We start from the raw sequence: 12366 nt of genomic DNA, 5'->3' as shown, positions 1-12366 counted from the left end.
TAAGAAGAAAGTATTCAACTAGAGAAAAGACATTTCTCAATAATAATAATGCACATAAAATGATGAACAAATTTTAGTAAACTAATTAAACTTGTTTTTAGCAGAAAGAAAATGACACTGCTAAGGCAACAGGATGTCCTAGAAAGAACCCTAAATTTGGAGAAAAAGGACCTGATGTTTCATCTCAGCTTTGCCACTTACTATACCTGTGCGTGACCTTCATTTCAGTATTGTCATCCATAAAATGAGCACAGTTGCACTAGGCAGGTATCTCAAGTTCCTTCTTTTAGCAATAAAGACTGTGATCTTGTATCAACCCAGGCATAAGCCTCCATACAGTAATACTATTAAATTAGTCGAAATTACACTATCAAAATGCATTTCACAAAAGTTGCTTGCAGAAGGTTGCCTGCAAACATTTTTTTTAAAAAAAAGAAAAAAAAAACCCTTTCATAGCTTCAGTTTTCCCCTTCCATAGTTCTTTTTTTTTTTTGAAACTGACTCCATTACCATACCTTACAAGGCAAGTACAGAGATCTACTATAGATAGACTTGCCATAAACTGACATATTGGAAGGAAACAGACTTTACAGTGGCTTGAGGTTACTTGATCTCTAGAATGACCCCTGCTCCCATATTTACTGGAAAGAGACTTTACAGGCAAAATCTTACCGGTGTGAAAAAAGCAGACGAAGCTACCTGTTTGCAGAATGGGAGAATGACAAAGCCACCCTGAACCTGACTTTGAATGAAGCATCTTTCTTCCAATGAGCTGAAAGCAAAAGACAACTCCTATCCAAAATGGAATCAGCTACTGGGAAGGTGGGTTGTTTTTCCTGTTTCCCCTACTAATGTGAGTCTGATCTGGGTTGGGCAGTACCTCCCAAAAGAAATGGCACCAGGAAGAATATCAACTAACCTCAGATTTACCTTCTTTTTCAATCCCTACTTCCTCCCTCTTTTAAAGAAAAATCTTTTTTAAACTAGCATTTTAATTTTACTGAATACAAATGATGATTTGCCATTTAGGACTCTATTCTTTTAAAAACCTGGACATGGCTGCCCCAGAAATACAAACACTGAAACTGTCAGGAATACAGTTTCCCCTGTCATGGTTTACAAAGTAGGAGGAAATTCCAAGGAGCTTCCTTCTGCCTCTATTGACAAAGAAGGGAGAGATTACTCACAAACTTAGGCCTGCTTCAAGCTGCATGGTTCCATGCTGTTACTTTGGAAATATGTAATACAAAGAGCTCAGCAGTGCAGGGGGCAACTTTTCTTCTTTTCCAATCTTTACCTATGACACCCCTTTGAAAGATCCAGAACTAGAATTCTAGTCTTTCTTCTTGAGCCAGTTTGAATTCTGGATGCAAAGTCTTAGAGTCAAGGAGGCCTGGTTCCAGTGCCTACCTCTGACAAACACTACCCATGTAACTGGATGCCAGAGAACCCTCTAAAGCTATGTTAGGTATAAATTGACAGATCTGCATCACTGGAAGGCATTTCCACACCACAAGCTCCATGTACCCATGAATTCAGAGGTCTGAACAACAATAACAAAATCTGAAATGTTGGTTCATGTGAACATTTGAAGATTTCAAGTCCTCTTACTCTAACAAATGCAGCAATTTTATTTTCTAAGTAGATATTGAAATGCAGCTGATATTTAATAGTACATATATATCAGCATGGGTTGCTATGCTAATATGACCACAATTTCCATCAGTGTACCAGGTTAAAAACTGCCATGGTTTTCTAACTTGTGGAACTAAGATAATATGTATTATAAACTTACTGGAGTTGGAGCGCTCCCTTGGTTACTTGGGGTTTAGAGAATCCCCTCTACCTAGAAAAAATTTCAAAAACCAACAACTATGAGAGGCTACATCTGTGGGAAAATGTCTGGCAGTACTAAAGCTCAGACAGCCTTGGATGAGAAAAATTATGCAGCATTCCAAAATGATTAGACAGCACAAAAAGTGCAAGCTCCCCCTCTTCTCCTTCTCTCTCTCTCCCCCCTACCGCTCCCCATCCCCTCCTTTTCCCTTTTCCTCCCCCTCTTCCTCCCCCCCTTCCCTTCTCCCTCTTCCTCCCCTCTTCATTAGAAATCAGGCAAGACAAAAATGATACCAAGAGCAAAAGAGAAACTCAGACCATCCCAATTTCCTAAGACAAAGCTCAAGCTAAAAAAAAAAAAGGCCTTTAGTACTGCCTGGGACTCACCCTGACTGCTTGTATTTTTAAACTTGTGTGGCATTCCTGGATTGAGGTAAAACAAGAATGAATTCCTCAATGACTCACTTATGAAAAATACCAAATTATTTAAGGTAAGAGTTAAGTGGACCATGACACATCTGAAACTAACTCATAGTTTCAGTAAGGTTAATCTATCCTTTCCTTGCCAGATGGACAATTTTTTTCTTTCCCATTAACCTAAAAACTGAAATAATTTTTGTGCTACCTGGTTTCACTAACCCAGATGTGCCATACAAAAGTGAAAAAAAGACTTCTGTTCATTTAAAAAAAATTAAACTTAAAAGTTCCAAAAACTTACTGAACAACACCTATATACTTTCTGACTCAGCTGTACCACTCCACTCCTATATCCAAAAGATATCCAATAATGAGGAAAAGATCTCATATGTGCAAAAATTTTTATAGCAGCAATTTTTGTGGTTTCAAAAAAAACCTGGAAACTAATTAACAATTAAGGAATATTTGAATAAGCCATGTCATATAAATGTGATGGAGTATTGTGCTGTAAGAAATAAGGAAGCAGATGATTTCAAAGAGACATGGAGAAACCTGTACGAACTGATGCAGAGCGAAGTGAGCAGAACCAGAAGAATAATTTATACTAAAACATCAACATTATAAAAAAACAAACAATTTTTAAGACATAAACTGATGGAGAATGACATGAAAAAAGCCAGGAGAAAAATTCATACAATATGAACACCATAAAAACAAACAACTTTAAAAGCTATAAAAACTCTGATCTATTCAATGACCATCCATGATTCCAGAGAACCAATGATAAGTTATACTATCCACCTTCTGACAAAGAGATGACAGATTCAGAGTACAGAATGAGACATATTTTTTATGACAACAGTCAATGAGAGAATTAGTTTTGCTCAATTATGAATATCTGTTGTGAGGAATTTGTTTTTCCTTTTTTCTCTCAATGCAGTTAAAATGGGAGGAAAAGAACATAGATCTATGTTCAATTAAAAAAATAAAACTTAAAAGGAAAAAAGGGATCTGTGATATTTACATTTCTACTGCCCCAAGCCGTTCCCAACATTCAAATTTTTGGTTAAATTTTCCCCAAAATTAAATCAGGTTTGGTAGACAGGTGTCCGAAGATGGAGCAGTCCACAAAAAGATTTAATCTATTCTCCTAGTGACAAAAGAGTAAAATACATACACCCAACACTAAGAAACTTGCTCACCACAAAGGCTGGCCCCAGGTAGGAACACCAAGTCCCAACTTAAATTGGAAAGCAAAAATTTCTAAACAGAAATCTATCTAATGTAGCAACCTTGGGGTCACATGTCACCTCCAGGGGATAGATGGATTCTATGGACACTCTATCTGTGGTGCTATTTCCAGGCTACTAAACTTCTAGAGCCCTGGAGTTTTGGTTAGAAGGCCCACAGGCCTACCTTAAGGAAAATAAACTACCAACATCCCTTTAGCCAATCAATCACCTTGAAAAATAGTCCATCGTTAAAGTTTGCCCACCAAGCACTGAAAAGTTAACATAAGACTGACATTCCATAAAGAGAGTTCAACAGAGATTTATTAGCAATACTAGCTAGAGAGGCTATAGGGACCTGACTGGAATTGAGAGTGATAATTTACTATAACCTAACAAGTACTTAGGATAAAAAAATAAGCCACCCTATAGCCCCACACAAAAGGAATCTGCCTTTTCATCCTGATGCCCCCAAACTGACATTTTTACCTATTAATAAGCCCATTCAGTCTTGCAGGGCTAGACTTGTTAGTTTCAATTTCCATGGTTTCCTGCAGAAGATTTTTTGTTTGCATTCTCAAACCTCTCTTTGGTTTCATTTTCAGAAGTCAGAACTAACTGCTACCTCTCTGGCTGAAGTGAAAGAAAAGCAGCAAGTTCCACGTGGCTTCCCACCTGAAGTTCTCCCCCTTCCCTATTGCCCTGCAACACACAATGATTATTATGGATTCAGAGACAATCCTGCTTTAATAAAAACCTTAGAGCGTTGCTTTAGGACAAGATCCAAAGCTCTTCCAAGAAGGGGCAGGGGTCTTGACTCATTTGGACTCATATTTTCCATGCACCTTTAATTCAACTCAATTTGGCAAGCACATATGCACCAGCCAATGCCCAGGGGGTGGGGGGAGACACAGAGACAGAGTAAGACAGAGAGGGAGAAAGAGAAGGAAGGAAGGAAGGAAGGAAGGAAGGAAGGAAGGAAGGAAGGAAGGAAGGAAGGAAGGAAGGAAGGAAGGAAGGAAGGAAGGAAGGAAGGAAGGAAGGAAGGGAGGGAGGGGGAGGAAGGAAGGGAGGGAAGGAAAGGAGGGAAAGGGAGGGAGAGAAGAGAGAGAGAGAGAGAGAGAGAGAGAGAGAGAGAGAGAGAGGAGAGAGAGAACTTGACCTCAAGGGACTTACATTACACTGGGATGAAAACAGCATGAATACATACATGTAAGTAGAAAATACATACACAAAGTCATTTGGGAGGGAGGGAAGAGTCCTAGTTGCAAGGGAGATCAGGAAAGATTTTGTCCCACAGGCTGCACTTAAGCTCAGCCTCAAAGTCAACTACAGATTCCCCAAAGCAGAGGCAAGGAGGGAATGTATTTTGGCTAGGGAGGCCAGTCTGTGCTGGCTAAGTCACTAGAGGGGAGGCTTTCTATACTACCTCACCACACACTAAAAAAGGCAAGGAAGTTAAGCTCCAGTCATATCTGCTGATGAGCCACCTAAATGTTTTTAATTTAGACTTAAATACAAAATGAGAAAGGAAGGAGCAGCTAGGTGACGCAGTGAATAGAGTTCTGGCCTTGGAGTCAGGAGGATCTGAGTTCAAATCTAGCCTCACTTAACACTTACTAGCTGTGTGATCTTGGGTATGTCACTTAACCCTGACTGCCTCCTCAAAAAAAAGCAAAAAAAAAAAGAGAGGGAGAGAAAAGAAACAAACAATAACAAAAAAAAGCATTGCCACAAACACAGCAGCATAAGAGAGAATTCAATATAAAACAATAAATTTTCATTTCAAGAAAATCTATATAATAAATACTACACATTGCTTTTAAAGTTGTCCAGCTTTTTTTTGGTCCTTGTTGGTTTTCTTTCATTCTCTGCTGTGTACTTTTTTTACTTTATTTTTTCCCCTCCCTCCTCCTTACCCTAAAGAAGGCTACTATTAAGCAGAGAGATATACATACACACACACACACACACACACACACACACATAGGTATGTATGTATATATGTATACACACACATAGATATCTATAAACATATACATATACACTCACACACATACATGTAAGAACATACCATGCTCATTGTTTCTTATCATCTGTTTCTCTGAAGGTGGATAGCATCTTCCTTCATAAATCTAAGTCTTTCCATGTTTTTCTAAATCAACTAGCTCATTATTTCTTACACCATAGCAATATTCCAACCCAATCACATTCTATTTGAGATACTGTCTATGAAAGTTTTTTCTCACTTTTCTGCATTCCTTCTGTTCTTGGCTACATAGGTTTTGTTTATACAAGAAAATTTTAATTTAAAATAATCAAAATTATCCTTTTTACACTTCAACAATGCAGTCGCCTTATAATATAGTAAGGCCTGATACTTCCTTTACATCTTTTTTCCCTGATTTCTTTGAAGTTCCTGACCTTTTGTTCTTCCAAATGAACTTTGTCATTAATTTTTTCTAACTCAGTGAAATAATTTTTTAGTAATCTAATTGGGATGATATTGAATAAATAGGTTAGTTAGGTAAAATTGTCATTGTTAAAATTATATTGGCTTTACCTACCCATGAACAATAAATACAACTTCAATTATTTAGATCTGAGTTCATTTGTATGCAAAGTTTTATATTTATATTCATATAGTTCCTCTGTCTGTTTTGGCAGGTACATGCTCAGGTATTTTAGACCCATCTAGTTATTAATCTGAGCATTTGGTCAGCTTTATTCCTTCTCAGATCCTCCACAGAGCCTTGCACATAATAGATACTCAATAAGAGTTTGTGAAATAAAAGCATAACCCAAAGACATAGCCACAGATACAACTGAGACTATAAACACACCAATCAGGCCCCATTCAAGCAGCAACGGAAAATTTCTCCACCCTATTCTTTACTCTAACATTGTTTGAAACTCATGGTAACACAACTGAGCAACAGATGGGACTAAAAAATGAATTGCAAGAACATGAAGAAATACAACATTTGTGTATACACTTATAACAAGGATGCAATTATTTTAGAGTTTCAGATCTTAGAGGACATCCAGTCCAACCCATTCTTTTAATAGATGAGGACCAGCTGTAGAAAAGTCAAGCAACTTGCCCAAGGCCACAGGGCTGTTTATTGGGGTGGAAGAGGCACAAGGGCGTAGATAGAACTCTTTGGAGCCCATGTCTCCTGACTCTCAGTTCAACATCCTTTCCACTACACCCCTGTGGGCCATTAGACCTCAGAAAGAAGCCTAAGCTCCTTTTGATGGAAGCCAAATATACTGAATCTCTTCCCAAGACAAAGGCCCATACTATCTGCTACTGAGACTGATCACCAGGAAATACATTCAACTTTGGGCAGCTAGGCTTCAAAATTTTCCAGTAAGTTTTTTTTTCAGGTGAACAGCACTAAAAACATATTTCTATAAAATAAAATAAGGGGGCGTGTGTGTGTGTGTGTATAAATATACACACACACACATATGTATATATCTGTACCTATTATTTCATCAGTATGGAAATTCTGATCAAACAGACCTACTTGTACTTCCTCACACAGGACCTTTCTTCTCCAACCCCTACTAATGAAGATGGGCAACTGATCTGCCATTTATAGTCTTAGCTGCTTGGGCTTCTGAGGGGCTAAATGACATGCCCTTGATCACATAACTAGTGCACGTCCAAGACAGATCTTGAGCCCAGCTTTTCCTGACTCGCTGGCCAGCCCTCTATTCAACAGCCGCACTGCCTTGCAAATATTCAGTCAAAAAGATAATGCTGAACTTCAAGCCAAGACATACTTCCAGCATGACTACATGGTCTAAAGAGCAGGAGGCAGGAAGCCAAAACGGCTAAGTTTTAATACCTCATCTCCCACTAACTAGCCGCATCACCCTGGGGATATGGTAGAAAGAGCATTTAATCAGGAGTTAAGATATCTCTTTCCTAGTTTTGGCTCTGGTATTAAATAGCTATATGACTTCAATTAGATTCACCTCCATTCCAAGTCTCAGTTTCCAAATCCGTAAAATAAGCAAGTTGAATTAGATGACCTTGAAGATACCTTCTAGCTTTAAAAATTCTATTAAGAGTCATTCATAGCCTTCTTTGTATTTGATCTGCAAAATAAGAACAAAAAATACTTGCCCTGTCTCAGAAGGTTAGTTCAAACATAAAACAAGATTTTAAAACATGAAGACAATTGTAAAGAAAAAAGCACTATAGGAATGCAAGATGTTGTCATTATTATAACAACCAGGAAGGGACCCTTATCTCCAAAGGAAGAATTACGAAAAATTCAAGCACACCAGCAGTATGTGGTGGGAATTTTTTTTAACTTCAATATAAGCAGCTGTCCTACGAGAACCATCATGAATATTAGTATGTATTAAACAGGTAGAAGCAAGAAACACTGTTGGAGCCATCACATGAAGCACATTTAATAAAGCAAACAAGGTTTCTGCTGGCTGCAGAGTTCTATACAATATACTAAAAATGATACATGAGTATGTGTTTGCTGTATGCCACAGAGAACTGACCTAGAGTATTCATTAAGCATTTATTTCCTAAACTTTTCTGAACTTCTCATTTCCAGCCATGCTGCTACCCCCCAAAACTCATATACTTTGAATACCAGTGTTTGCTTTAAGAAAGCAGTTTTTGATACTGTTAAAAGAAAAATGGAATGGCCTGGCTACTTCTTTTGACTGCTGGTGGAATTCCAAAATGTTAACTCATCAGCTTCTGACTTTGAAAAGTAACCACCCAAGCTCAATTCCGGAGTTTAGGGCAAACTCTAACCCAATCTAAACAAACCAGTGGTCTTACTCCTAACCTCCAGCTCTGAAGAAGGGGCAGCCCTGAAAGCTTGCAAAGAGCTCAATGGAGTGAGTAAATCCTGGAAGTATTACTTACTGAATCAGATTTTGAGAGAATGACAGAACATTGTTTAAGTAGTGAATTAGCATTTCTGGGATTAGAATGGCATCATCTGAAGAGTCTCAGCCAGGAATTATACAGTACTGCAGTGATGCTATCATTAAGGAGAAGTCTGCTGCCAAATAACTGTTCCCACCCCGGTCAGCCTTTCCTCTTGAAACAATAAAACTTTCTAAAATCTACCCTTCCATCACTCAAATTATCCCAAGCTCTTAAAAACAAAATCCAGAGGCTTCCAAATATTCTTTCCCCCCACCCCACCCCACTGCAGGATACTTAACAACTGAAACCTCAACTCTTGCAAAAGAAAAAACATGTGATACTGTTCTATTGTTCCCACAAAATCCTTCCATGCTGTTGCACCAAAGAGCTGGTTACAATTACTTTTTTCTGTTTTCTTATTATAGCCATCTCTACACAACCAGCTTCTAAGAAATCAGACTCTACTGTGTATTTGTTTAGATAAATCTGTCATTTAAGATTAAAAACCTCCACAAAATGTAAATTCACATGAATCACATAAGAAGAATTGTTTCCAAACATGAAACTAATAGGTCAAGTGTAAGGGATTTAATAATGGTCTTCCAACAACAATCTCATAAAATCGGAAACAGTGTGTGTGTATGTGTGTGTGTATGTGTGTGTGTGTGTGTGTGTACCTCAATACCCATATACAATCAAGGTCAAGGGAAGGCAAGACTGAAAGAAAGTCGAGGTATATTCTACAGAATTGAAGAAAGTTACCACTTCTAAGAATTAGATTGTCAGTCTTACCACATGATGGGAAAATAACAATTGCTTTTGTACCACTTAAATTTAGTTTTCCACTGTCTAATACTTGAGTCAATGCTCTATTCTCAAACAGACAGGAATTGGATTATTACAACAGAGAAAGTATACATGTTTGCCTCATCAGTACTTTCATTCATGCAAACACAAGGAACTTGTATAGAACAGTTAACAGGGCCAATGAAACAGAAGATTCTTGGCAAAACCAAAGAATCAAGAAATTTCTGGTTGTAAGTTTTCTGAAAGACTAAAAATACCTAAAAATTTTACTTAAAGCACTCCTGAACCAAAAGTGTGAACTAACCTCTTACCGAATGCTCTCTGCTAAGAGTCTGGGCTAGCAATAATACAAAGAATAAAGCCAATGGTTAATCATTAAGAGGGGGCAACAATCACAGCATTATTTCCTCCAGCTTCTCTACTGCAAACCAAAGCCGTGTGGACTACAGTCACAATTCCATAGAAAGATATTATAACTCAATACTTAAGCCCTTTTTATGGTATTATTTTGAGTAAAGTCATTATCTGATATAATACAAATCTTTCTCCTAATCTCTTAATATTCCTGAAAAAACTCCAAAGAAAGGTATATAATTTGTAGTTCTGGTATGTGCTTGCTGAAGAGAAAGGTTTTGCTGCATTTTTTAAAAAGCATTTACCACATTGGGGGGGGCCCTCATTGGGAACCCAGCAACTAACATGAAACCAGGGTCTGGAAAGCTGGCAGTCCATTTTCAGTGTCTGATTAGTTTGAAGAATATAACACACCAGGAGTCCAACTATACTCTAACTGCAAAGCAGTTTCCAGTAACTACAACTCCAAAATGGGAGTTAGCTACCTTCAGCTAACCAACATTAATACATTATTACTGTGGAGTAATAATGGAAATATATTTCACCCAGTACATACTCATTTTTCCACTACCCTCGATCCATATAATATGGTTACCCCAGGATACAAAAGGCAAAAACTGACATCTCTAAGGTTTGACAGCTCTCACTTGTTCCATCACCTCTGAAAAAGAAGGCGGGGTGGCTGTCACCAATGTCCACAGCCTGTCTATTCTGACCAGCCCCAAGGCAGCAGCACCAAGACTGTCTAAACAGGACAGTTCAATGAGGTATCAGGTCAGTAAAGTTTTTTCTGCCACTCACTGGTACAAACTTCAGAACAAACCAGCAGCACCCATCAGGGAGCTCCCCCAGAGACCCAGAACACCAATTTCCAATTTATAAACACAACTTTTCCCATTAGAAACATGTTAACAAATACTAGTATTTTAGCTGAGGGGAGGAGCAGTGAAGCAAAGAATTAATATGAAAGGGCAGAAAAATTATAAAGGGATGAAGGAAACGATGCGGAGGTGCCAAACAACTGGACCAGAGACCAAAGACCAGAGAGAAACGGACGTTGGGAGTGATATCCATCCTTAGCTTCATCCTTAGATTTTGGGTTTATCTCTAGAGGCATAGGAGGAGTTGGAAGGGGAAGGGAGAAAGGCCAAAAAGGGAAGGAGCCTCCTTCCTTCCTATAACCACTCTCCCCAACTGCCCACTCCGAGTTCTTGACCCCCTTTCCAGAACATAGAGGCGGGAGCGCGCGCGCACACAACACAAACACACACACACACACACACACACACACACACACACACACACACACCACAATACACACAAAATTCTTCTCTTTCCCCATCTAGCACTCACCATCAATGTTCTCTCGGTCGCTGATGTGTTGCAGGTTGCAGCCTGTGTCCTCCCGGCTCAGCTCAGTATCGGGCCGATAGGACTCCAGCCGGGAGTGGGCATTTCTCCTGAGCTTGGGGCTGGACGACACACAGCAAGACGTAGTGTTCCCCATCTTCACTGGCCTCCCCAATTTCTCCTCCCCTTGCTTTCTCCGTCTACCACTTCCCCAACCCCCCCTCCAGGGATAGGGGTGCAGGGTAAAGGGGCGGGGGCAGAGGAGGGAAGGGATGCGGGGGGCAAAGGGGGTGGGGATGGGGAAAGGGAAAGGGTAGGGGAGGAAGGAGGGGGTGTGGGGCTCTCGCTCCCCGCCGCGGGGGATGCAAGCCGCAGCCCAGCTGCCCCGGTCAGCAGCTGCAGCAGCGGCGGCGGCGGCGGTGCCTAGCCATGGGCGGCGGAGGAGGAGACAACAACGGGGAGCGGGAGGAGGAGGCGGAGGACCAAGAGGAGGAGGAGGCGGAGGAAGAGGAGGAAGAGGAGGCGGAGGCGGCTTCCCAGGCTGCCCCCTCGGTCGCACACGCTCGCCGCTCTCCCCAATGGTTCATCCAACCGGCCTCTGCACGAAAGCACGTCCTAGCTGGCTCCGCGCTGCAGTCAGGGGAAAGAAGACCCCGACCACTTTCTCTCACACACACACACACACACATACACACACACACATACACATACATGCACTCACGCACACTCACACTCACACACGCGCGCGCGCGTGTGGCTGCAGCGGTGGTGGCGCCTAAGTCATCCCGCCGCAGCCATGGCCCGGCCCGGGGCTGGGGCGCGCCTCCTGGCCTTGGCACTCTCTCCGCCCGAGCTGGCTAAAGTCCGCCGCGGCCGCTGCGGGAGCAGCAGCAGGAGCTGGAGCAGTAGCAGCGGCTGCAGCGGCCCCAAGCTGCCTTTCGCAAAAGGTTCCGGTTCAAGGGGGTGGTAACCAGAGCTGCTAGCCAGCCTGGATGCGGAGGCTAAGTGCGTGGCCGCTGGGGCGTCTCCGTCTGCCCCGCGCGCTGTCCGCGTGCCCCCGGGCCACCACCGCCCGCCAGGAGGGGGAATTCCTCCGGGCTGCAGCCGTTGCAGCCGCCGCCGCTGGGGGAAACCCCCGCTCCCGCGACATCCCCGCCTCCTCTGCTGTCGCCTCCTCTTCCTTTTTCGCGGCATCGGCTGCCCTGGAAGCACATTCAAGTGGCCGGAGAAAAAGAGCCGGAGCCGGCGGCTAGGGTGCGCGGGGCGCACGGGAGGCAGCGTGTGCCCTGTCCAGCCCCGAGGCATCCCCGTCCTGTGCTGACACCCAGAGCACCAGTGGTACCCCGAGCCACTTCAGCTTTCTTCCTTTCGATTTTTCTTTCTTAAAAATAATTATTATTATTATTTCCATCTTTCTTTCCCTCAGTTCCCTGCACTCCTTATCCAAAGAACTAGCTGGAC

The 12366-nt window shown here is 41.6% G+C and overlaps 1 protein-coding gene across 4 annotated transcripts in view; it reads right to left on the bottom strand.

Annotated features, from left to right (window-relative positions):
- CCNY (cyclin Y) overlaps nt 1-11826 on the bottom strand; it is a 286765-nt gene extending 274939 nt beyond the window's left edge. The window contains exons 1-2 of one of the 4 annotated variants that reach the window (XM_078152440.1): nt 11637-11819; nt 10909-11027 (exon numbers count right to left, since the gene is read on the bottom strand). Coding sequence is in view for 1 of the 4 variants with exons in the window: in XM_020990387.2 (XP_020846046.1) it covers nt 10909-11062 (154 nt within the window). In the remaining 3 variants the exon portion in view is untranslated. Of the gene's footprint in view, nt 1-10908 lie in introns of all 4 variants that reach the window. The other 3 variants (XM_078152424.1, XM_020990390.2, XM_020990387.2) reach the window with 3 other exon arrangements.
- Nucleotides 11827-12366: the final 540 nt, after the last annotated feature.

This window comes from Phascolarctos cinereus, unplaced genomic scaffold (genome assembly GCF_003287225.1).
Source record: "Phascolarctos cinereus isolate Bilbo 61053 unplaced genomic scaffold, phaCin_HiC Scaffold_1;HRSCAF=81, whole genome shotgun sequence".
Classification (NCBI taxonomy): Eukaryota; Metazoa; Chordata; class Mammalia; order Diprotodontia; family Phascolarctidae; genus Phascolarctos; species Phascolarctos cinereus.
This window is presented reverse-complemented; position numbering and strand designations above follow the sequence as displayed.